General features: G+C 40.9%; 1 protein-coding gene across 1 annotated transcript; it reads left to right on the forward strand.

Moving 5' to 3' along the window:
* The first annotated feature begins 15,611 nt into the window (after nucleotides 1-15,611).
* On the forward strand, nucleotides 15,612-27,509 carry LOC122671838 (zinc finger BED domain-containing protein RICESLEEPER 2-like). Its single transcript, XM_043869286.1, has 2 exons — nucleotides 15,612-15,673; nucleotides 25,483-27,509. Exon 2 carries the CDS (start codon nucleotides 25,491-25,493, stop codon nucleotides 27,486-27,488), a length of 1,998 nt encoding a protein of 665 aa, XP_043725221.1. The 5' UTR covers nucleotides 15,612-15,673; nucleotides 25,483-25,490; the 3' UTR covers nucleotides 27,489-27,509.
* Nucleotides 27,510-27,791: the final 282 nt, after the last annotated feature.

The following is a 27,791-nucleotide window of genomic DNA, read 5'->3' on the forward strand; positions in this document are numbered from 1 at the left end:
ACCTTATTGGCATGGCTTCCATCTTCTTCCCTTCCCCTCTCATTCCTCTCCTACTTCCACTTCTTCTTCTTCCTTGTCTCTTCTCCTCTAAGGTTTGCTTGGAGGGGAAGAGATAAGGGAATATGAGGCTTATCTTATCTTTTAAAGACCAAAGGGGCCTTAGGTCTTGTTCGTTTAGGTGTCCCTAAAACACATAAGGGTCTTTTGGGTTTAATTGGGCTTTAGGTCTTGTTTGGCCCAAGTCATAACCTATTAGGTCCACTTAGTTAGGACATGTTTGGGTCAACCCTAAGTCTTATAAGACCTATTGGTCCCTAAGGTTTGTTTGGTTTAAGTTAGAGTAGAAAATTCATTATTTATTTAAGTTAAATCTTGTGGGCCCACTTTCATGGTCCAATTAACCAATTAATGGTAAGGGTGGGAGTCCATCTGATCCGGGGATCTAATCATGGTGTCCGGGACACGGGGATGTGGGTCCCACAGGATAATAAATCAAAAGGGCAAGTAATAGCATGGGCGGATCCAAGAGCGGAACCATTCAAAGTGAGTCCGTTTGTGACTCCGTTACTACTGTCAGGCCTAAACTTTGAGGAAAGTTGCGGGGCTTTGACCCGTACTTCCAGGACTTCGAGGAGACACTTATAATAAAATATCAAGTTCAAGGTCATAAATGTTGACCATTGCCACCATGGCACTACCCATTGGTAAAGTCTAATTTAACTCAGGGTACTAGCTATCATATTATGGTCAAGGCGTAGTCACATTTATAGTGCGGGAGGAATTAGTCTAACCACACACTCCACTATTTAAGGGACATATTTATTTTATTTTGTTTTCAGATCCCACATATACATAAGTACAAATTCAATAATTACTTTCATATCCCTAAAGATGTACCTGTCACCTAGGTAAATTCACAAGGGTAGACAAGTCTTAGGTATGGTATACTAGGTCATTTTGAAAGTCTAAACATGACCCAGGACTCCAACTATGAGTCTAAATGAGGTTTGGATGGACCAAGAAAATTTTCAAATAAAGTTGTCACTAGCCTATGAGGTGTCATGAATGGCCTTCAATTCTACAAGGTCTCTATTGGTCACCCAAACTAAATCATTTTAAACTAGCCTATTAATTTTCTTTTTCCTCTTGTCTGACTGCGAGTCTGGATCCTATCCACCCCGTTAAGGGTTTCTACCCACATAGATTTAAGCTTCCTATCCATAGGTTTTGGTTTATTAAATTCACGAGGTTTAAGGATTTTCATCCTCAAGGGTAACTCTCCTCTTCTCACATAAGGGGAAAGCCACAGCATATACTAAAGCCTATCATCTCTTATCGGCTTGGCTAGTTGGCGTAGGCTTTAACCTTTCAATTTCACGGTAGTGAACTAGATTTAAGTGATCTCCATGAAGGGCCAAACAACATGGGTGTTAAAACTAGGGTATAGACACCTAATCATCACATATAGGTGTGGTCAAGAGGTCTCAAAAATCTGGGCTCAAAATCCTAAAAGAAATCAGATAGACTCACGGGCATAATCAAGCGATGAGTCCATTCATGGCTCCTCCGCAAGATAGGCGGAGCGGACTAACGGGCAGATGTGGAACGTGAATCCATTCATTCGTTCGTTCTCAAAAGACTAAGTTTTATAAAAATACCGAGGCGATCGGATCTTAGGACAAACTCATGGAACTGGATCTGTTCGTTGTTCCTTGTAGCTTTAAGAACAAAATTTTACAATTTTGTGCTGAGCGGATTCATGGGTGGAATCAAGATAAGTGGATCCGTTCGTGCGTCCGTTCCCAGAATTTTAAAAAACAGAGCCAAGAGTTTTAAAACTCATTTTGGCTCCAAAAGAGAGGGACACAACCGTAGGAGAAAAACTTCTCCAAGGAACTTCCATTCAAGCCTCCCTGGCTCTTCTTTGCTGGTTTTTTGGCAAATCCAAGCCCTAAAGTTCATCTCTCACTTACTCAAGGTATGGTTCTCTCCCCATTTCTCCTTTCCTTACTCTTTCTCCCTTTCCATTTTTAGGGTTTTTACTTGTGTCTCTTCATCTTCCTTTCCTTTCACATGGATTAGGGATAAACATCTCATGTTGTGATTGAGTTTTTTATTCAAGTTGCATTCTCATGGTCATGTACACCAAGACTATGCCAAAATCGATTGAGGCTAGGGTTTTTGGGGTTGAATCAAGCCCTATTCGATCAATGGCACTAAGTTAGTGGATCTTTGTATGAATATTGTATCTTTTATTGAATTTAAAGTCTTTACAATAATTTTAAAAATTATTTGTCATGCTTGCCATGCCTAGTTGATTCACATCTATTGTTTCTAGGTATTTGTTGAGACAAAATTCTCAAATCCTCAATACTTTGGGAAAAACTCTTCAAAGGCATGTTAAATTTATTACATGCCCTAAAATTTCATATTAAAATCATTCTATTGACTTGCCCTCAAGTACATTTCTTATTCATTTGGGTAGTAGTACAATCTTTGGAATTCATACCCTTTTTCTCTAAAATAAATAATTCTTTGTCTCTTGTTGGGGTCTTTCATTCTGTAGACACCAATTTTTTTCACCACCTTTGGCGATGATGGCAACAGGACACGGATAGACATTGGTATCTCTCTCAAGAAGGACTCTTGTCCCTACATCTGAACCAAATCACCCTAACATCCGTAAAATGACTTATCAGACCCTTTTACTAAATGCTAAAGGAGGTACTGCTCACCCTCCCCCACCACCGTGATCCCACTAGAAAATTTTTTGAAGAGTCAGAAGGGAGACAAAAACCCAAAAAGACCAAGCCCATGGGCCCAGACAGAACCCCAATACTAGAGGAGCCCATTTTAGGCCCAAAAACAAAGGGATAAAGGCACTGCGCTCCCACGGCGCCGTGGGGCTCCTTCCCACGACACTGTGGAGACGTGTACCTAATTTCCACGGTGCCATGAGGGGGTGTGACATCAGCTTGCTATCATCACCCACGGTGCCATGGAAAAGTTCCCCACGGTGCCGTGGACACCTCCACAGTGCCGTGGAGGATTTATCTGGCTAGGAGAGAGAAGGGGCCCCTCCCTATAAATAGGAGGGTCCCCCTCCCTCATTTCTCAAGGTTTTTTCAGGCTAGGGGACCCTCCACAGGCGATTTCTATCCTTTTCTGCTCGTTTTCCCCCTTTTCCTCCCTCTCTCTACCGTGATTGTGTGAGTGAGTAAAGTCATTTCGGTGGGGTAGATCCGTTGATTACCCATCCAAATTTAGAGCGATTATGCTCTTTGAATTGGTTATCCAGTCTATGTACGGATAACATAAAAACCCCTTTTGCAATCATTACTCTGTCTACATACAGATAACAAGAATCCCTTATATAGCCATAACTCTGCCCGAAGTTTGAGTAGCGAAACCCATCTCATATGGTCCTTACTCTTTCCGATAAGAGAGAGACAAGCTGATCATCCATTTCCACCTGAGCCGTGGGACATCACATATTTTGCACTCGATGCGCTTTCGTTTATTTCGTGTATTTCTTGACAGGTATCTGTATCTTTCCTTCTTATTATTTTTGGCATAATGTAGACAATTAAAGTAACTCATTTTAGTAGACATAGTAAATGATTTTTCTTTCTTTGTCATGATTAGTGCATCATAATTTAGCCTTACATATTAAAATAGGATATATTATTAAGGGAGAATATTCGAAAATCAGCATCTAGTAGAAAGATCGATTTATCCGGGCGAGGTGGGTGCCTAACACCTTCTCACCCTCGTAACCTGACTACTTACCCTGAATCTCTGACCAGACCATATGGAATCATGTAGCCCTTTCCACTAACCCCGGATGGGGCTACACCCATTGGGTCCTAGGCCCTAACCCTAGGTGGCGACTCTATTTCTTTATAAAGCATGATCCCAATCCCCATGATGGTATATCGGAACGATATACCGTTATTCATCGAAGCCAATCTTTGTCGCCATAAAGCTGAGGAATCCTCGTCCCGAGGACCACGGTACTTACACATTCAATCACTTGTTTGTTTGGTATTGATTGGGGTGTAAAGTAGCCAAAAACATATGTCATTCACATTGATCTCATCCCTTCACATCCATGCACTAGGGATCTCATATGGATTTTCTATGTGTATTGATCTTGTCTCTTTTCCTTCACTTTAAGCATCTCTCCAATGGTATTCATGCTCTATCTTCTTATTGTGTAATATTTTCATCCAACAATTTCCATAGCACATAAGCATTTTGCTTTTATAATCTTATTTGCCAATCATATCACATTTATTTCAATTGCCTTACATTTGTTGTCTTCTTTGGTGGGGTCTTATGTGTAGGAAATTACCTTATGACTCCAAAAAGAAAGAGGAACCTAGCCATAATGATAGTGGTGCCTACAGCTTATAATGTGGGGAGGTTTATCTCGACAAAGACCGAGGGAATCTTTCGGGAACATCTCCATGATAGGAAAATCTTAGTGGAGAGAGATGTAGTGGTGGAAGAGCTTCTGGCCTACAAGGTGGGCGTCAGATTCAACAAGCTGAAATGGAGTAGCATGCTGACTCAGCCGGACTTTTATAACCCCACACTAGTCAGAGAGTTCTATTCCAATCTGGTGTTGGTCAAGGAGGACGATGATGGCTTCAAGTTGACTTCCTTTGTGAAGGGGGTTACAATTGCCTTCAATGAAGTGGAGTTGGGGATTCTTCTGGATGTTTCTGCAAAGGGAGACAGGGTCTATCATCCTCCTGGCAGTGATTCCAACAGGTGTTTATCCCCAACGGACAATCAGAAATTGTTCAAGACACTCACCAACAACAAGTATGACGAAAATGAAGATCTTTCCCGGTTTCCTCCTTCTCAGCGGATTCTCACATTTATAGCCAAGACCAATTTGGCTCCTTCCAAGGCACACAACACTCAGCCTCCTCTGATGGCAGTAGCACTAGCATACTCCCTATACACTGCCAGCATATCTGTCTGTCACATGTGATCATTCAGCATATGGCTCATGCGGTGATAAATCCTACCTGCAAGAACACCTTGCCATATGGTAGACTGCTTACCCGGGTCTTTTTGTACTTTGGGATTGACCTCGACCATGAGCCCAAAGAAACAAGTACTGAGGGGCCTTTTGGGTTCAATGCCATACAAAAGATGGGGTTGTACTGCGATTATGACTGTTCTGGGGAGCAGGTCAGATATGGGGAGGGTGGAGGACCCAGAGAGATTGATATTGATGATGATGACGATGATGACATTGAGTTCATAGGATCCGATCCATTTGCTACGGGGACTTCTAGTGCTCCAGGGGGAAGTGGAAGTGACATTCTACTGGCTATTAGATTATTGAACCTGAAGATGTTGGAGGGCTTCGATGATGTCAAGAAGCAGTTCTCTAGTTAGGGTCGACGTCTCGAGAGCATAGAGAAAGAATTGAGCGACATCAACTGTAATACCCTGATTTTGGACTAGGGGTAATTTGGTCTTTTACCTAATGCAGGATTAGGGCAAACTGAAGTGTAAGAACTTGGACTAACGGGAGGTGCACACATGCACACATGGTAAGTAGTGTGCCCTAGTATAACACCCTCATTTTGAGTTTATTCCTTGCCTAAGTGTAGAATTAGGATTTTATTTATAACATATATAATTTGATTTGGAAAATAATTCATAGTTAGTAACCAAGCCTAGTGCTTAGACAATTAATTCAATTGGTTAGAGGTCTAAGGTTCTATTCCTTAGAGGAGCAATATAATATTTTATTTTTTTATAATTTATAGGGCGTAGAATGGGCTTCCACGATTCTAACTTGGGAGGTTTTAGATTTTAACTAGGGAAGAATTATGGGTTGATAAGGAAAGGTGAGATGACAATCTCCAATTGATTGGAAACTCAAACTTTAAGAAAGAGAGTCTTCATAAAATAAAATCCTAACAAAAAAGGAATTTTAGCTAAAATTAAATTACCTAATCTAAAGTCTTAAATTAAAAATCTTAAGTCAAGATTCTTTTTAAAATATTTTCATTGGAGGACAAGTAAATAGAGTAGTTAGAGACAAAATTGGATTCTTCCCACCTTCTTTCTTGTTAGGATTAAATCTCCATAATTAAATCCCAATCCTCATTCCTTTTATCATAAATTTGAGAGAGATAGAGAGAGGGAGAGAGGAAAATTCGTGGACTATAGAGAGAAAAAGAAGAAGAAGAAGGGAGAAGAAAAAGAAGTAAGGAGAAGAAGGAAATTCGGACTGTACAAAACCAACAACTTGTCGTCCACTTTTGACCCTTTTTGAAGTCGACTTGAGAAAATTTTATTTCACAATAAAACGTAGTCTCATCTCTTATCTTCAAAACCCAACTTAAATCATCCCAAACGGAGTTCTGGCCAGAGAGATATCATTGATTTACTGAAGGTATGTCATTCTGTCAAAAATCTGTGTTTTCCAAATCCGAGTTTATGCAATATATTGATGTTGATTTCATCATTACCTTAATCATAGGACTCAATTAAAGTGATTCTGAATTAGGAAGACATATATCAACATTATTGAAGCATTGATTTGAGGTCACTTATAGAGACCCTAATTGCTTCACATAAGGTGAGTAGATCTTCAACCAGTATACCTGATATTTTCTCTTCATATAAAATTTGTTTTAAGACAGTGTTTAAATCTAGAATTTAATTTTAAATTGATATCTATCATATCAAAAATATATTTCATTCATGCTTTCTAATCAATTAAAGTGTCACATATGATTGCTTGTAAGGAATGATGATTTTCTTATGATTTAATTTACATATGTGTGAGCAGAATTTTAATAAGGTCATGTTTATAGACTAATGAATCCAATGCTTGGTTGTTGATAGTATGAGGAAGGTCTATGAATGATTCTTCATGATTATAACCTAATTCATGATATTTTTGGATGAGGCATTTAAATCTAATTTTTATTTGATTTATCGATTTATATTCTATTGGAATTGAAGATACTTGATGACAACTTTGTGCGAAGATTTTGTCAAATCTTCTCGATTTATGTATTGCAATCTATGCCATGATATGTTGATGAAACTCGATGTATTTCTAAGTTCTTTTTTTTTACAATTTTTTATTAAACGTTTTAGTGTTTGGAACATAGGGAGTTGCAAACCCTAAGTTCTGGACTTGTTGTATAGCTTTATGTATAAGCATGGATGTTCTTTTCTGTTACCTGACCGACATGGGTTAAAGTGTTGGGATAAGGATAAGTCGGCTGATTTTTGAGCTACGGGCTTACCTTTATTGGAGCTATATGGGCTACTAGAAAGAGGAGTGATGATCAAAAACTCTCCAGGAGGGCTGGGGCAAGTTTGATCACTAGTTTCTCCATTAGTTTCTTTATGCTAAGAGGGGATAGTGGTGTTGTAGTTGATCATAGCTGGAGTTCATACGCCGCTATCATGAGGGCCTTGACCAGTGTATGGTTACTAGCTCTCACTAGTCCATTAGGGAGTGATGTGTTTACTATTTCATGTTCCTTCGATATATCTTTTGTTGATTGTTGTCATATATACTTTTCATTACAGTAGTGGTGATAAGCAAATATGGTTATGATCATTTTGTTTTGTTTTTTTGGATTTATATATACATATTATTGTATGTCCTTACATTTTGTATTATTTGTGCACGTTTTCACACTTGTATAGTTATTGTGGATTTACTTGCTAAGCCTTTCCCAAAGCTTACCCTCACCACTTTTCAGATGAACAATTTTATGAATGCGAACATGAATGTGAGGATGTATTAGAGGAGGAAGTCCAAGAGGACGAAGCATTTGGAGTAGAAGATGACAACTACTATTAGAAATTTTACACTTTCTTTAAATTTTAGAAGAACTTATTATTTATTTGAGTTAATTTAATTTTAGAGATTGTAACCTTTATTTAAGAATTTTAAGTTTAATTTGAAAGTTGTAATAGCGTAGTTTAACTACCCTACTTTGTTTGAAGTCTTAATATATACATTTAGACATGTGTTTATGTTTTGGTTCTACTCCGGTTCATATCTCCTTGATATAAACGATCTTGTGGACCATTAATGTCCCTACACCGTTAGGATGATTTTAGGCGTTACATCAACACCTTCCTTGGTCGCGGTGGTGGCGATGACGCGGATGATTAGCCCATTTCTCTCTCCAAGCAATTTGAAGTTGTTTTGATCAGTCTTTTGTTTTCCTTGTCTTTGGATGGATGTTTGTGGAACTATTTTCTTTTAGTTTTCTTGCTTTTCTCTTCTCTTTTTTTTTTTTTTTATCAGTTAATTTGGGAACTTTTGGAATGGTGAACTTGTATCTTTTGGTTTGGAGGTGGACAAAATCATATGTTTTGGGTTGGGAGAATCACAATCACTCGCAAGCAAGAATTTGAATAATTTGGAGGTCAAATTTGGTTTTATGTATATATATATATATATATATTCCCATTTTCTCATTTGGATAATTGTTGATAATTATGGGTTGGTTGTGTTTGATTTATCCTTGCTTATTAGGAATCATCATATATAATTACCCATCTATTACTTACTCAAAACCCAACAAAACATCAACATGATTATCACTTAACAGCCTAAGTGTTAAGTCCTAAGTTCCCTGTTCACCAATTATCTCCTAGGTTCTCATTTCACCACACTCAGTCTTCTCCTATGTCTGCACACAATCATTCATGCTCTTGAGGCTTTTAATTTAGAACCTAATTGTGGAGAGTAAATCAAGAGGTTACGCCAGACTGTGGTCGGTGTAGAGTATCATTGCTCTGATACAACTCTGTCATGCCCCCATCCCGATGAAAGATATTTTATAATAAAGGGGGTGACTGGGATAACACGTGTTGCCCCAATACCTACCAAAACCATAGATACAGTGTCCCGAGCCACAATCCACCCTGTCTTCAAGTCATGATAATAGCAAGGAACGTACCCAAATGAAATAAATCGTTCCAATTACAGAGTTAGCGAAAGCGAAATTTATTTAAATCATGTGAATTATAGAGCATCGGTTCTCTAATGATAACACATAGTACAATTTCAATATCTCATAACCATTCATTTCTCTCCTTATAATTAAACATAAAGTTTATACATGACTGTGGATGAATACAGAAATTAAATAATAAATCACGCCACTAGGGCTCCATTCTTGGGTGTACATCTACATCCAAGTCACAGCCACCGGCTCCACTTGATTCGCATCCAACGGTGCTCATCAAGAGATTACCTGCATACCAACTAAAAGGGGTTGCGCAATGGATTTAGCTACACCAGCTAGTGAGAGAACAAAGGGGAATGCACATACATACACACAAACAATTTCAAGCAATATGATGCATGCTAATGTTAGATTCATTTTTCACCTAGCACACAAATTCTATAAGTCAAGTGTATGCTATTGTGATAAGTCGGGAGACACTGAGGGTCACTTAACTTATCGTCCCAGTGAAACCTCAATTATCACACAGGAGCCTACGCTGGTAGAAACCATCAGGTCACCTAGTGGCAGACCCCGATAGTCATCACTACCCCTGACCTGGCCTCTCCCACCTCCACAGACAACAGGTATTCAGACTTTCCAACATATAAACCCTTGTTGGCAAGGGTCGTAGCATAAGGGAACAAGAATCCTAGCCACAGATACACTACATGCAAGTCCTATCGTCCCGAGAGGTATTTTGGGTAAGGGTGTCAATTGGGACGGATCCCGATATTTGGGATGGGACGGTACCGGTACCAGTACCAAAAGTACCAATCCCAGTACCGTCCCATTTAGTTAATGGGACCAAACCTAGATCCCAGTCCCAATTACTAGCAGGACGGGATGATACCGGTTCTCAAACGGTTCTAGGCACTGTAGAAAAAGGGAGAAGAAGTTTAATTGTTTCTAATAAGGCGGGTTTATTAGTGTTGTGGAATTTTTTCACTATCATGAAATTTAAGTTGTCTACTGCTTTTATAAAGCAATATAAATTATGAAATCATAGTTTTACTTCTTCAAACTCCCTAAGATCACATGTAATAAGCTTCTCATTTTTTTAAATCTAGAGAAGTCCTACAAAATGGAAGAATCCCGTTGTGTTTCCTCTTTGATTTTTCCAAACATAACTTTATTTATCACACATGTCACATGGTAGTATGGTACGAAGTGCAAAAAGGAAGAACCTGGTAGATGTAGTTGGTCGAGGGAGGAGGGAGGAGGGAGTAGCACTGCAGTAGGTTCTGTGAGGAGAGACTTCAAGCTACGGCTGTTGACCCGTTGTTCCTCTTCGTATTCAAAAGGCAATTAATGAAACCCTAATGAGTCGTAATTCTTATACCCTTTCTTTTTTTAAAAAAAAGATCTAATATACTCTTTCTTTTTAAATGGTACTAGTAGTTTCGGTACCATCTGGTACCTAATTGGTATTTCGGTACTGGTACCGTTGGGAATCTCGTCTCGAAATCGTCCCGTCCCATTTATCATTCGATACCAAAATTATACCATCCCATTTATTAATGGGACGGTCTGGTACCGGGTTTTAGCGGGACGATATTGGGACGGTTCCCGGTTCCGATCCCAAATTGACACCCTTAATTCCGGGTACATCAATGTCCCATTCCATCTAGTACCCAGGTACCAGCACGGCACAACACATACAGATCAGGATGGCAATTAACAATTTTCATAATTTTAAATTGGGATTTCAGTACCGGCATACCCAGCTCGGTAACCCAATACAATGGTGAGAATAATATCACATTCATAACAGTTCACATTGAAATAGATAATGCAATGCATACAATGCTTATATTTTATATAATAGCATGATCAAGGTTGCTTAATATATATATTCAAGCCCAACAAAATCACCCAAAACCCACTCACCGAACTTGGGTGTCACCCGGTGTGGTTGACATGAATCTCACCGGTTCACCACTATCCACCTAGTTGGGTAGCCTAACAATACAAAAGCAATCATCAAAAGATGTATAGAGGGGTCCCATGTTATGCCCCAAAGGTTAAAATCAAGTTTCAACCAAGACAGCACGAGCGGACTCACGAATGGAAGCAACAGGGTGAGTCCATCCCTGACTTCGTTCAGGCCAAAAGGTCAAAACACAAGGAACGGATCCACGGATGAAACTTCTTGCTTGGATCCGTTCCTGCATCCGTTCGATTTCTGAGACACACCCGAGAGCGAGTGGATCCATGGACGGATGTGCCATCTTAATCTGCCCTTGCATCCGTTCGATCCCTGAGATATACTCGAGAGGGAATAGACCCATGGGCGAAGGCAATAGAGTAAACCCGTTCCTTCATCCGTTCAGGTCCAGTCATTGAGATTACACTGGACGAACTGGCAGACGAAACCACGACGGTGAATCCGTTCGTCGTCCGTCAGGAATCTTTTCTGAGATTTTTCAGGGTTTTTCCTCCAGCTTGAAGCTTGGGGTTCACCTTGCACTCAGGGTCATGGAGGGGTGTTTTAGGTCTCCCTAGGGTCACTAGAACCTAGGTTTACCCCATGGATCCAAGATCTCATAAGGATTTGGTTCTATTTGGTCCAAGGGTAGGGTTTCATGGTTTAAAACCAAGGGTCCAGCAACAATGGCTGCACTACAGCTCATAGAAACCTCTTCTAGGGTTTGGTTATTACCATTAGAGCTCCCTTAAGAGTCAAGCCTCACCTTGAGTCCCAAATGGAACCCCAGGTTAGCTCAAGCTCAAGGAATCTACTTCAATTAATAATGGAAAATGGAAAAGCGGAAGTGCCAAGGTTTAGGTTATACTTTGGTGAGTGAAGCTCCAATTCCAACCCTAGCCAGCCTTGAAGACCCACCTCCTCTTCCTCCTTCCCTTCCTTTCCATCTCTCCTTTTTCTTCTTTTCTTCAAGCCTTGTCCGAACAGCAAGAGGAGGAGATGTGGGGCAGGCAGCCTTCTTGGCACTGCTTCCATCTTCTTCCCTTCCCCTATCATTCCTCTCCTACTTCCACGTCTTCTTCTTCTTTGTCTCTTCTCCTCCACTGTTTGCTTGGAGGGAAAGAGATAAGGAAATATGAGGCTTATCTTATCTTTTAAAGACCATAGGGGCCGGTCTTGTTTGTTTAGGTGTCCCTAAAACACATGAGGGTCTTTTGGGTTTAATTGGGCCTTAGGTCTTGTTTGGCCCAAGTCATAACCTATTAGGTCCACTTAGTTAGGACATGTTTGGGTCAACCCTAAGTTATAAGACCTATTGGTCCTTAAGGTTTGTTTGGTTTAGGCTACAATAGAAAATTCATTGTTTATTTAAGTTAAGTCTTGTGGGCCCACTTTCATGGCCCAATTAACCAATTAATGGTAAGGGTGGGAGTCCATCTGGTCCAGGGATCTAATCATGGTGTCCGGGACACGGGGATGTGGGTCCCACAAGATAATAAATTAAAAGGGCAAGTAACAACACGGACAGATCCACGAGCGGAACCATTCAAAGTGAGTCCGTTCGTGACTCCATTGCTGTTGTCAGGGCCCAAACTTTGAGAAAAGTTGCGGGGCTTTGACCCGTACTTCCAGGACTTCGAGAGGACACTTATAATAAAATATCAAGTTCAAGATCATAAATGTTGACGATTGCCACCATGGCACTACCCATTGGTAAAGTCTAATTTAACCCGGGGTATTAGGGTATATTTCGGGTACAGGTGTGACAGTGGTTGTCTTGGTAACTCTTTATTTGAAATGTCTCGTCACTACACATTAGAGAAGCATGTATTCGCCAACCACATTCATTCTTGCACATAAAAGTGACCCTAGTACTCTCATTTTTTGTTTCATTCCGAATTGCATGCTCCCTAAGTGAAGCCCTAAACACTTTAACAAATGCAACTTCATACCAAGTTTCAAGATAGGGTTCTCCAAATTCCTCTAAAAAAACTCAGGATATTTAGGACTATCATCATCAAATGAGTTAGAAAGGCTATTTGGCTCATCACTATCACAGTACTCTAATGATTCATCATCATTGTCACCCTTATTATCATGACCACCTTCATTGTCATCAAAAACTTTGAATTCATTACCACCGTCACTTTTCTCACCTACATCATCTATAGCATCACCAAAACCATCATTGAGATTAACTCCCTCAACTAAGTCTGAAAATCCATCAACATCAACCATACTATGTGAACCTACTTCTCCAACAAGTATTAGGCCTTCATCAATAGCAACATCCTCATCCCTTCGACCAATTGCATCATCTTCTAAGTTAACAACATACAATGCAATATGGAGCCTACCTTCATGCATTGCAAACATATCCAACACATCCCTATCACTAGTCATAAATCTCAGTCCATCCTTAAACAACATGTGAGGAAGTAAATGACACATGTTGAATGTCTTACGAAGCCCAAGCTCAACAATAATGTCAACCATCTCAAAATATGACCTGAAGTCAGGATCTATATTTCTAGAAATACAGACATCCCCTCCAACATAAGATTGAGGAAGGATCCTAGAAAAATGTCCCCCATGATGGATATGCAAAGTGAAATAAGTTATCTTGCATTGAACAAGGCAAGGGAGCCTCCAGGATCAATATATATGAACTTATTGGTACAACTTTGAAATAAACAGAGCTTTTACAAACCCAATGGTGGGGTTGCTGGCTGATTGATCAGACAGTAATAAACTCAGAGGAAACCCCGTGACATAAGAAATAAACAATCTCAATTCGAGAATTTCAGAGAGGGAAATCCCCAAATTAATTTAGGGATTTCATAGAGAGAAGGATCTGAGAAGAGATTGAACAGAGAGAGAGAGAGAGAGAGCTTACCGAAGGAGTAGCAGCGACAATTGGAGATGCAAGGGAGAGAGACCTTACCGGAGGAGTAGAAGCGGTGACTAGAGATGCAAGGATGGAGTGTCGAGGAGACGGCAACTGGAGATGAAGGGTGGGGGGTCGAGGAGAAAGCAGCGGTGAGGAGGTTCCCGAGAGATTTGGGAAATGGGGTAATTGGAAGAGTGGGAGGACTTAGGGTAGCTTGGTCCTTTTTTTAATGTATTAAAGTATAGAGAGTATGTTTGTAACTTTATGTTTTCTGTTAGTTAGGTAATGATGAGTTAACTCGATGGACTGACTCAGAAGGTTTTAAAGATGAGGAGGTGTACATGAAAACGGGCCATAGTTGACGGTGTGACTATATTTTGCTCTTACTTGTTTTTTATATCTTGTTTCATTGGTCCCACTAAATGCCAAAGCCATTAGAGTAGATCCATAGACCCAACACCCAACACCCAAGTCTATTATAGAAATCTTCATATAAAAGGGTGGATGTTCTCTGTGTCGCAGCATAGGAACATGGGGTGGCATTACCACCATTGAGGGGGATCATCTCGTCCACCCCATGTGTCTGGGTGCAGCCTGCGCCCCAGCCAGCAAACATTTTGCCAATTAATTACATCTGATTGAGCAGAAGATTCCAATCATATGAAACAGAGATCACTAATCTAAAGTCTAGTTATCCTCCATTGTTTGCCATCCAAACAAAAGGTCCAATTCCTTGCGTGGAATTGGGACCCATAGTTTTGGACACTCTGATTGGAGGAAATATCAGTAACTTTCTCTGGTCAGGCCCAGTCCACCTAATCTATCCCTTTCAAAGTGGGGAAAAACATGAGAAAAAGAAAAAAGAAATTAAAAAAAAAAAAGTGGGAGAGGGATGGGTACTAGGGTTTTGGTAGACCGTTACCGATCCAGATCTGTCCGTACCGGTCTCAATTAAACAGATTTACCCATTTATTCTTTAAAAAATTGGATTTCTTTTTTACATCTTTACCCATGTTCTCTACCGAGCCACCAATATGGATTGGTCAGGAATTGGCATCGGTCTCCATCAATACTAATATGAATTGACCGATTCGATATCAATTCCTCAAACCATGATGGGTACATGGGTAGAATATCTTGGCATCAAGGTGTTTAAAATTGTAACAGGGATAGAATCGTATAGAGCCGATTTTGATCCGTATCAACCTGAATTGATCCAATTTAACTGGTTCTAAGTTATTTTGTGGTGAAAATAGAATCGGCTCAAGAATTGAGAATCGACACATGAATCAGTCCGATTCAAGATTGATCTAATTCCAATTCGGGCAATAACAATTGAGAACAATGGAAATCGGGATTAATATCCATTGATTCTGATCTAAATCGGCGATTCACTCCCGATTTTTGTAACCCTGGCTGGACCAGTCATTGCTAATGATTTTAATAAGATTGGATATCTTTGGGCTGGTAATATAACGGAGTCAAATAGGTGGACCCCTACCCATAAATTTGATCATCGTTGAACTAGAGTTGGTGGGCTACATGTACGGTGCCATAGAGGTGGGTTTTTCAGATCCATTACGAATATAAATTATGATGGACCTCAAGTCCAAATCCAAATAAGTTTTTTCTTCAACTCTTTCCATTATCATAGCCACAGCTTCGGGTCCAATTAGGTTTCTAGGCTCAAGCCCATTTAACTCCCTCTCTCTCTCTCTCTCTCTCTCTCTTTCTCTCTCACCATCTCTGCTTCTGCAAAACCCTAGATCTCGTTTGCCGGAGAACTCCGAATCTCGACTTCTGAGCTTTTCTTACTACTGGCCGATCGAAACTTCGGTGAAAGTGAGAACTCTAGCTGCATCTCTCTCTGTTTATTTTTTTCATCCCGTTTACGGAGTTGTTATGATATGATTTTACGGTTCATTTTAAGAACATGAATTGTCTGTTCGTTTTGTTCGTCTTATTGATTATCTTGGTTGGATTTGATTTCAATCTGTTTTTGTGTTTGTTTATTTGATCTGATTTTGTTGAATAGTATTCACTAAATTCATCTGGAAAGCGAGGATTATTGCGCCTCTCATGGTATATTGGTTGAATGATCGGATCTTGGTAACCCTAATTGCTAGAAACTGTTAATAACTTTGGGAGAGGGAAAGGGGGTGCGTTTCTTTGATTTGAAATTGGTTCAGTTTAATTTTTATGCGAGTATAATTGAAATTCGTAGAAAGCCCGAGTGAGATCCAACACTAGATGAGCTCGTCGATGGTTTCTTTTCATGATTTTAGCCCATACAAGTAAAGTAATGATGATCCGCTGAAGCCCTCATCAAAACCTGATCTACGCAGGTTTGGGCTTTGTCAGTGGGCTTCATGTCCTCCAAGGGCTTCTGATGGTCTACCCGGATCAACCACGTTGAGCTGTTCCAAGTTTGAACCGGTCTACCCAATGTCAGAGATATATGGGCTGTACTCTCAGGCCCAGCCCACGTTGAGTGGCCTGGGCCTCATTTATATCACAGTGGATATTGATGCTTTTCAGGTACTTTTCCAGTTTACATCAAACCCAAAAAGGATTCCTGGAGTTGCTGCTTATAGATTTTCACTATGAATTTCAGTGTATTGGTTATCTGATAGAGATAAACATGGAAGTCATCTAGGCTTGACCCATTTATTTAAGAGAGGGCCTGGGCCATAAGCAAACGGTGTGAGGTAAACTTGGTACAAGCAATTATTAGAACCATGACTTCGCAGCTGAATTGTGTAGTGACTAGCCTGATCCCATTCACAAATTCTAGCAAAATATTTGTTATTAATACTACTAGATTTTAATTGGGGGGGGGGGGGATATCCCTCTATTATGTGGTTTTGTTACCTTAAGCTTGAATGCAGAATGATATTATGTGGTTAGTTCCATTACTTCTAGTTATTGTAGTTGTTTCATTTTTTTATGTTTGGTTCATTTTATATGGTTGGACAAATGGGAAAATGAAGTTTAATAGTTTTTCTTCAATAATTCATTTTTTTTTACCACAACTATTTTTTTTTTGGACAGAAAATCCCCTTCTGAACAAATTCAATTTGATTGTTAGCTTTCCTGACAGATTTATGAGGAAATGAAAATCCTTCCCAAAAACATGATATGTGCTGAAAAATCAGTTTTATTTCCTTTACTCACCCTCCTTGTGGCCTTGTGGTTCCTTTTCTTTTCTGCAATCTTTTTGGACCAGTTTAATGACCTTGTATGACTAACAGCAGTTTAATGATAAGAATGTAACTATAGAAACTATGATGAGAAGTGGACATCAGGCAGCTGGGCAAGTTAGCTTGAGCCTGATCTGACGTACAGAGGTATGAATTTTACACAGCCAAAACCCAACATTATGTTCAGGAGAGTAGGATCTTATGTCCTTTTAAATGGCTATAAAACATGTCAAAAGCCTACCATATCTATCTAAGTCTAATAATGCTAAGCATTTCATTTTCTCAGCTTAGTAATAATGTAATATATCTGCCGACTTGCTCGCTCTCCCCCCCCCCCCCACCCCCCTTACCCGAAAATAAAAAAACAAGCGCAAAGGATGTGACCAAATACTTGCATCAGTGGAAAACTAGGCACCATAAAACAACCAAATACAACCAATGAGACTCATTATTGCAGTAGGTTTTATGATACACAGGCCAATCTTGTTGTAATCCATTGTTGATGGATAGTAGTAGTTAAGAAGAGATGGTTCTCAAGTAACAAAACCAGAAACAGAGCAGCCAAACAACAACGCCGAATCCTAATCCCTGAAATCACAATCCAAGATACAACACATCAAACACGATCTGTATCTGGTGTTTATGTACATTGTTATGCCCTTACTGAACAGCTTGAGCTTTTAAGCTAAGTGGTTGTAACATGGTATCTGTGTCAGGAAGTCGGGTGTTCAATCCCTGGTATGTGCAATGGATTTGTGTTGTGTGTTATTGTGCCCCTTCGCCTTGTACCATCGGTGCCATGTGATGGCACCACCATGTGATGATGTCACATGCAGAGCCGTGTGCGTGTGTGTGTGGGCTTGTACTTGCAGGAGGGTGTTGATAGACATTATTGTGGCCCGCCCTTAACAACACAAACTTTTGGAATAAGCAGTTTTAACATCTGCGATATTGAATCCTGGATTTTATTCCTAGATTGAAGATCTTGTGTTGCATGCCCAAAACCCCCTGTCAGCATGCTTAGGCTAACTCCAAGAATTAGAGTTTCACGTGTGTGGCTATGAGGAAGTTCACAATGACTTGTGGTTATGCAGACCTTTCATAACTTTGGCATTTGTATACCTATTAAGAGTTAGGTGCATCTACCAATTGAAGTGCTTAATTCAGGAGAGTTTTTCCGAGATCCTATTGTACCTAGGACCAGAAGTAGAAGCTTGTTTGTTTTTGTTTGATATGCCTCCTGTTCTTTCAAATTGCTTTTATTAGATTACTGGATGTTCTTTTGAAGCCTTGTCCTTGTCCTTCATATTCTGAGCTTGCTGCATGCTTGAAATCTCTGTTGGATTGTCTTGCTATTAGATGCACCATTTGATTTTAGCTGTATGCTACCACTCCTATTCCGTTGATTGCCATCAATCCCCCCCCCAAAAAAAAAGAGAAGAAAAAAGATACTCATGCTCATTGTGGTCAAGGCATTCAGGAGCCTTGGTTGCCTTGCGTCCAGCCCCCTCCAACGCCTTGGGTCACCTAGATGCCGTGACCAATATATGCTCATGTTGTCATGCTGTGTGATTGGAATTTCCATTTTTCTTTGGTTTCAGCTACTATAGTGAGCGAGCCTTGGTGCAATGGTTAAGTTGCGCTACTGCAACCTGTTGGTTGCGATTCAAAACTTGGAAACAGCCTCTCCTGTGAAGCAGTGGGTAAGGCTGCATACATTTGCCCCTCCTAGACCCTGCAGTAGTGTGAGCATCGTCATTGGGTAGCTTCTTTTTTTTTTTTTTTTGGTTGTGGTTTCAGCCATTAGTTCCGTCAATAGTTCTATGTCCGTCATAGTAGCAGCAGTAAGAGTTCGAATTGTATTACTCATGTTAGTACAAGTTGTAGGCTTTTCTCATCATTTATCATTTGCTTTTAAGTTCTTTCCCTTTATTTCTTGTCTTTTACTTTGTTGTCTACTTTTGATCTAATCTCAAAGATATGTTAAGAGGATCAGAATTAGAACTTAATGCTTGGATGATTTAATTCATCCCAAGCACATATGTATTTATAACTATAATGAAAGAATGATCAAAAGTACATGAGCAATGTGGGACTAAACCACACGCAAGGAACTAACAAAATAATAAAGGGAAAAAGTCCAGAATACCCCCACGTTATTCTGGCCCATATATTGAACACTCCCCCTCAAGTTGGAGCATATATAGCATGCATGCCCAACTTGACTAAGATAGGATGAAACAGCTTGCCACTCAGTCCCTTAGTGGATATATCAGCCAGTTGATCAGTAGACTTCACAAAGGGAACACAAATGAGGCCGGCGTCAAGCTTCTCCTTGATGAAATGTCTGTCAACCTCCACGTGTTTGGTGCGATCATGCTGGACAGGGGTATGAGCAATGCTAATGGCTGCTTTATTGTTACAATAAAGCATCATGGGAAGATGGACAGCAACACCGATATCCTGCAAAAATCCTCTAAGCCACAAAAGTTCACAGATGCCATGGGCCATGGCACGAAACTCGGCTTCAGCACTGGACCTTGCCACAACATTCTGTTTTTTTGCTACACCATGTGACAAGGTTCCCACCTACAAAGGAACAATAGCTAGAGATAGACTTCCTGTCAGTAGAACTAACCCAATCGGCATCAATATAAGCTTCAACCTTAAGGTGACCATTGGGAGATAGAAGGATTCCCTTTCCTGGAGCAAACTTCAAATGCCGCAAAATGCGACGGACCGCATCCATATGAGAGGAATAGGGATCATGCATGAACTGGCTCACCAAACTTACAGCAACAGCTATGTCTGGTCGTGTGTAGGAAAGGTAGATTAGTTTGCCCACTAATCGCTGATAACCACCCTTGTTAACAGGCTCACCCTCTTTCTCCCTAAGTTTTGTAGTAGCTTCCATAGGAGTATCTGAAGGATGACAACCCAGCAGCCCTATCTCAGTCAATAGATCAAGAACATATTTTCTTTGAGAAAGAAAGATGCCCTTAAAAGATCGAGCAACTTCTATCCCTAGAAAATATTTTAGAGGACCAAGATCTTTGGCCTCAAACTCATGGCCAAGAAAAAGTTTCAAATCCTTGATTGCAGCATCATCATTACCAGTGACCACAATATCATCCACATAGACTATGAGAAGAGTGACCTTGTCACCCAGCCGTCTGATAAATAAAGTGTGATCAGCATTGCTCTGCTTGTAACCTGCTGAAATCATAATCTTATGAAATCTGCCAAACTAGGCTCTAGGTGACTGTTTTAAACCATAAAGGGCACGCTTCAATTTACAGACCCTGTCCCTAATCCTGTCATCAGAAAAGCCTGGTGGAATGTCCATATATACCTCCTCCTCAAGCTCCCCATGGAGGAAGGCATTCTTTACATCTAACTGCTGAAGATCCCACCTAAGATTTGCAGCACAAGATAATAACACCCTGACGGTGTTGAGCTTTGCCACTGGTGCAAAGGTCTCCTGATAGTCAACTCCATAAATCTGAGTGAACCCCTTTGCAACTAGTCGTGCCTTATACCTATCCACTTAACCATCAGCCTTCTGTTTAATCACGAAGACCCATTTACATCCCACTGATTTTTTTCCTGAAGGAAGAGTCACAAGATCCCACGTATTATTTTTGTGTAGTGTTCTCATTTCTTCCAACATTGTTACCTTCCACTTTCCATCTGTAGATGCTTCCTGCCAATTTCTAGGAATCGAGATAGAAGAAAGAGAAGATACAAAGGCACGAAAAAAGGGAGAAAGAGAGATAAGAAACAAAATGAGATATGGGATGTAAAGTGCAAGTCCTAGTACCTTTGCGAAGTGCAATAGGTAGGTCGGAAGAAGAGGGATTAACAAGAGGTGTAGGATCCATGTCTGGAACCGGCAATTTTATGGGTACTGGTGCTATAGTGGGTTGCAGCTGCCCTCTGTTGGATCTGCCCCTTGTATAGGTGATTATGTTGGAGTTGTCAATTTTCTTCTGAAATTCACCAATAGTTCTTTGGACTGGAGTCAGCTTTCCCTGGAAAGGAACATTAACAACACTATTTTCTATGGTCTCTCCCTGTAAAGGAATCCCATTAGGTGAGGGAGGAACAGTCAGAGGGTGTTGGGCAGTCTCCAAAGTAGGATGGGAAGCATCCAAAAGAGGCCGGGCAGCAGCCGTGGGTGGTAAGAAAGGCTGGGCAGCAGCCAGAGGAACCTTAGGTAGAGGAATCTCAAAGGACACATCTTCACTAGAACCCTCCCCCTGAAGAGGTGGCGAAGAATAATAAGAAAGGGACTCATGGAAAATAACATCCATACTCACCGTGGAACGGCGGGAAGGGGGATGGTAGCATTTATAAACTTTCTGGGTTGGGGAATAACCCAAGAAAATACAATGAAGCCCCTGAGGTTCAAGTTTGCCTGGAGATTTGGTATCTCTAGCATAACACACATAACCAAACACTTTGGGAGACACAATAAAGGAGGAATTACCCAGTACAATATCAGAGGGGCTGCGGGAGTTAAGAACCCGAGAGGGTAGCCTATTGATGAGATAGGCTGCAGTGAGAACCGCATCCCCCCAATATTGAGACGAGACATTCCTCGCAAACATCAAAGCCCTAGCCATTTCCAACAAGTGGCGATTTTTCCTTTCCACCACACCATTCTGGGCAGGTGTATCAACACAACTAGTTTGATGAATAATTCCATGATCAGCCAAATATTTTTGAAATTGTGATTCTGTATACTCTGTTCCATTATCACTTCTCAATACTTTGAGAGTAGCCTGGAACTGAGTTTGGACCATTTTATGATAGTGCTGAAAACATGAAAAAACTTGATTTTTTGTTTGCAAAAGATACACCCAAGTGTTCCTAGAATGACAATCAATGAAAGAAACAAACCAACGATAACCAGAAATAGATGGTTTACGACTAGGGCCCCAAACATCAGAATGCACCAATTGAAAACAAGAACTCCTTTTATTTGAAATTGGATAAGTTGAACGTGTCTGTTTGGCCAGAACACAAGCCTCACAAAAAAAATCATCCTTAGTACGAAGGGTGACCAAACTAGGAAATAAATGAGCTAAAATTCCTGAAGGTGGGTGACCTAACCTAGAGTGCCACTGGTAAAGTTCAGAAGAGACCATGGAGTTCTGGTGTAGCGAAGAAGGTAATGGTGGTGGAGAGAAGCGATCGTCATCAAGCAGGTACAGCCCACCGTGCACTTTACCCAATCCAATCGTCTTCCCAGAGTCCAGATCCTGAAACACACAATGAGAAAGAAAGAAAGTGACTTTGCACTTAAGATCACGGGTAATACAACTAATGGAAAGAAGGTTAGTAGTAAAATTAGGAATGTGTAAAACAGAGGACAAGGGAAGAGAGGAAATGCAGTTGATGAGTCCTTTTCCAGATATGGAAGAAAGGGAACCATCAACCACTTTAACCTTGTCTTTCCCAGAAGTGGGAGAATATCTGTGAAACAGGCTAGAGGAACCGGTCATAAGATCTGTAGCTCCAGAGTCTATGATCCAAGGATGTGAAGCTACAGAAGCACAATGACCTCCAAAAGGAATACCTGACTGGGCAAAGTGTGAACCTGAAGGAGCAGAAGAATTGGCAGTAGCTGATGTAGTAGAGGCAGCAGCAGCGGAAGACCTCAGCATACGTAGGAGTGCCTGTAGATCATCCTAGGATAGACCAGGGTCAGTAGCAGGGGCTGCAGTAACAGTCTCAGTCTGATGGGCCTTGGCAGCCCTCTTTGCCTCAAAGTCAGCCGGTTTCCCATGAAGTTTCCAGCACTTCTCCTTGGTGTGGTAAGGTTTGTGACAGTATTCACAGACAATAGACCCTGTAGTTGAATCCCCAAGAGAAGCAGTGCCACTAGGTGCAGGAGTGGCAGGGGCAGTAGCTTGTAAAGCTGACATGTCAGTAATAGGAGGGTGCAACAGGGCAGCCCTACAGTTTTCTTCAGAGGAGACCAAGGCATAGGACTGTTCAAGTGTGGGAAAAGGCTTGTGACCCAACACTTGAACCCGAATCTGATCATACTCCACATTTAATCCTGCCAAAAAATCATAAACTCTAATCTTGTCCACATGTTGCTTATAAGAAGTAATATTGGCAGTTGTAGTCTGGTGAAAGTCAAAAAAATGGTCCAGTTGCTGCCAAAGGCTGCGCAAGGTAGCATAGTATTTGGAGATTGTCAACTCTCCCTGAGTAGTGTGAAGGACCTTCTTCTTGAGTTCATATACTTGGGCATCATTGTCAAGCTGTCCATAAGTCTCCTTGCAAGCAGCCCAAATTTTCGAGGCTGTGTCAAGGAGAAGAAAATTATGCTGCAGATCTGTAGTCATAGAACCGATCAGGTAGGACATAAGAACTCCATTGTTGGCAAGCCACTTGTCCTGAGCAGCTCCAACCTCAGTAGGCATAGTAGTGGTTCCCCTAATATGACCAGTAAGGCCACGGCCAGCAATGGCAAAGGAGGCAGACCTAGACCAAAGCAGGTAATTAGTGCCATCCAACTTGATTGGATTTGGGGAAAAAGTACGATAATCTGGTTTGCTGTTTCCATCACCAACAGAGGTAGCAGTCGAATCCACAGAGTCACCCATGAAGACAGGAGAGAACCCCAAATCGCAGAATGGGGCTGTAGTGAAGAGAAACCCAACAAAACCTTCAAGTTAAGGGCTGAAAAAAGGATGAGAACCTTCTAGTAATGAAGGAATGAATGCCTCCAAAAATCAGCAACAATAGATAAGTAAAACCTTGAGATCGATTTTTTTCAGGGTTTTGAACAAAACCCTAAAAGTGCTGAAATCGATAAGAGGAGAAGATGCCCAAACAGTGAGTAGAAGGGGCTGAAGTTGCTGTCGAAGATGCCTTGAATAGGGGAGAATCACTCCTCAAAAAATCAGAATCATCGGACAGGTGGAACCCCAAGATCGATTATTGTCAGGGTTTTGAAAAACCCTGAGATTGTGAAAAAATAATCAAACTTGAGGGGTCTTCAACTTGATGTAGATGCTGGAATACCAATCTGTTGCAGTTCCTGAGCTTCAAACAGGTGAACAAATCCCTTATAGTAGAGATGGAATCTGTCCAAGGAAGGCTGAAGGCTTCAAAAGTCGCAGCAAAGAGGAAAAAAAACTATTGATCAGGTCTGAATATCATGGGATGAGGTAAGAAAAAGGAGGGCAGCAACTGGATCAACAGATCACCTCATCAGTGCTGCCCTATGGAAAAAAAGGAAAGCAAAACAAAGGGAAGAAGAGAAGAGAAGGGAGATCGAGAATTAGAGAGAGGAGGGGGATCGAGAATGGTAAAAAGTTCTAATTCACAACCAGCTCTGATACCATGTTAAGAGGATCAGAATTAGAACTTAATGCTTGGATGATTTAATTCATCCCAAGCACATATGTATTTATAACTATAATGAAAGAATGATCAAAAGTACATGAGCAATGTGGGACTAAACCACACGCAAGGAACTAACAAAATAATAAAGGGAAAAAGTCCAGAATACCCGCACAGTATTCTGGCCCATATATCGAACAATATGCAATTGGGAAATTTCATTGGGTGCTTAGCTTTATGGAAAGTTACAACCGCTTTTCTAAAGGATGTTTCCTTACAAAGTATAACCACATCTTTAATTTACTGATCTTTAAATTGGTTCCAGTTGACCAAGTGAACATCTTTTATGAGAGCAATTTACATCAGATGGATGCAATACTGATCAAATACCAATGTGATGTTTTTTCCCTCCTCAACTGAAGTGGTTGTCATTCCACTGGGCAGTTAACATGGCTAGGTGACCAACTGATATGGAAATGATGTGATGGAGTTTCCAGAGTGGCAGTTCCCTGCTTCAACGACGTATTGGTTTTTTGTGCATCTGCAATTACCTTGTATATGTATGATGCTAATGAAACTACCCTCACACCTTGAGTGCATCTTGTCAATCCTGCCCACAGAATTAGAACAACCCTTATAAACCCTGGTGTTGCCCTAGGTCTTCTCTGAAACCTGATTTCAATCAAGTGAAGTGGTGCTTGAGAAAAAAGGGTGTTTTCCGTGTACCTATCTTTGTTAGTGTTGCCAGATGATTTGACTATCTTGTCATTAGAAGAAAAAAGCGAGTTATCCACAGACTTAAGTTATTTTTGCCAGATGATTTGACCATCTTGCGGTTAGAATTCTCTTTTATGGAATTCTTATGGGATCCACCCAATTCAACATGGAAAATTCAATTGTTTGGCAACCTCTGATTTTGCTAATTTCTTGGTCCTTGTGGATTTATTAGAGAATAGAATCATAACCCTCTGAATTTCTGATTGTGTCCAGGTATCTCTGTGTATACTCATGGATGAATCTGAGTACTTTGAACCATGGATTAATCACTTGACCTTTCTAATATTGTGTGTTTTCCTTTAACAGGTTTAGTCTTCAAGATGTCAGACAATTGTGATAATTCTGAGCTAGCTATTGCAGAAACACAGCCTAACAACAGGCGTAGGAGGAAGAAGTCCATAGTATGGGAACACTTTACCATTGAACCTGTGGGTAATGGCTGTACCAGGGCTTGCTGTATGCAGTGCAAGCAGACATTTGCATATAGTACTGGGTCAAAACTGGCAGGTACCAGCCACCTCAAACGACACATAGCCTTGGGGACCTGTCCAGTAACCCGCCGTAACCAGGAGAAGAATCAACTGACCCCATATTCCAAAACTGGGAGTGCTACAGATCCTCCCCTAAAAAGACGGAGAGCAAGTCCTGGTTCACCATTTTTTCCCTTTGATCAGGAACTCTGCCGCCAGGAGATTGCTAAGATGATCATCACGCATGAGTACCCACTTCACATGGTAGAACATCCAGGCTTTGCAGCTTTTGTGCATAATCTTCAACCTCGGTTCAATATGGTAAGCTTCAGCACAGTCCAAGGGGATTGTGTGGCCATTTATTTAAGGGAGAAACAAAGCCTTCAAAATGTTCTGGGAGGAATGCCTGGACGCATCAGCCTTGCTTTGGACTTGTGGACTTCAAATCAAAATCTTGGCTATGTTTTGGTAAGGGGGCAGTATATTGACACAGATTGGAAGTTGCATCGGCTGATTTATAATGTTGTTATGGTACCAAATCCAGAATCTGGCAATGCCTTGACTCAAGCTGTAGTGTCTTTCCTTTGTGATTGGAGTTTGGAGAGCAAGATATTTACTGTCACTGTTGATCAACGCTTCTCAAATGATGAAGCAACTGGAGATCTCAGAGGTTTTATCTCCATCGAAAACCCGCTTATGCTCAATGGCCAGTTATTAATACGGCATTGCTATGCCCATGTTTTAAGCAGCCTTGCACAAGATGCACTGGCAGCAGTGAGGGAATCCGTCAACAAAGTCCGTTCAAGTGTTAAGTTTGTGAAGACATCAGAGACTCATGAAGAAATCTTTACTGAACTTAAACAACACCTTCAGGTACCTAGCAGAAAGACCCTACTCCTTGATGATGAAACAAAATGGAACACAACGTATCTCATGCTGGTCGTTGCTTTGGAGGTGAAGGAAGTATTTTCTTGCTTGGATACTTCGGATCCAGAATACAAGGAAACCCCCTCGATGGATGACTGGAAACAGGTTGAAACTCTGTGCACATACTTGAAGCTTCTATATGATGCAGCTAGTATCTTATCGACTGCACCATACCCAACTGCCAATATGTTCTTCCATGAGGTGTGGAAAATCCATTTGGAGCTCACACATGCAGCTGTGAACCAGGATCCCTTTATCAGCAATCTTGCCAGACCAATGCAAGAGAAGTTTGATAAATATTGGAAGGACTGCAGCCTTGTCTTAGCTGTTGCTGTTGTTATGGATCCACGGTTCAAGATGAAGCTTGTGGAGTTCAGCTTCTCAAAGATCTATGGGGATGATGCTAGCACATACATCAAGATTGTAGATGAGGGCATTCATGAACTTTTCCTGGATTATGTAGCACAACCACTTCCCCTTACGCCAACTTATGTGGATCATGGGATTTCCAGCAGCCCCAAGAGGGAGACATCACCAGGGGCACTTCTTGCCGCTGGCGATGGGCTTCTGGATTTTGATGTCTACATCTCCGAGATATCTGCAAGCCAACAATCAAAGTCGGAGCTGGATCAGTACCTGGAAGAGTCCCTGGTACCTAGGATACAGGAGTTTGACATATTGAGTTGGTGGAAACTGAACAACCTCAAGTATCCTACGCTCTCAAAGATGGCTCGTGACATTTTATCAATCCCAGTATCCACGGTTGGTACTGATGCTGTGTTTGATGTCAGACATACAGTGCTTGATTCCTATCGGGCTTCCTTGCGACCTGAGACTTTGGAGGCACTTATTTGTGCCAAGGATTGGCTTCAGTGTAGATCCATAGAGATGTCAAAAGCAATAGTGAAAATGGAATTTTAGAACTTACAGGGGTTTCTTATTTGTTTACTTAGAAAGGTGTTACAGGAGCTGTGTTTTCACATTTTTTTAGCCTTAAAGGCTCTTAACATAGTGGGCATATTACTTAATGTGTTTATAACCATGGGCTCAAGGTTATTCTTGTGAAGTTCTTGTTCATGCATTCATTAGAATTCCAAGCCTTCCAATGACCTAAATCTGCTCAGTCATGAGTGACCAAGTGCTCAGCCTGAAAAAATCTGGTACTTCGTTTAGTTAGAATAACTAGAGCTGAGCTATGGCTGCTTTAACGGATGAAGTGATCAG

The sequence above is a fragment of the Telopea speciosissima genome, chromosome 8, assembly GCF_018873765.1.
Source record: "Telopea speciosissima isolate NSW1024214 ecotype Mountain lineage chromosome 8, Tspe_v1, whole genome shotgun sequence".
Taxonomy (NCBI): Eukaryota; Viridiplantae; Streptophyta; class Magnoliopsida; order Proteales; family Proteaceae; genus Telopea; species Telopea speciosissima.

Excerpts from the sequence above, each read along its gene's own strand:
- LOC122671838 (XM_043869286.1), top strand. The coding sequence starts at position 25,491 with ATGTCAGACAATTGTGATAATTCTGAGCTAGCTATTGCAGAAACACAG.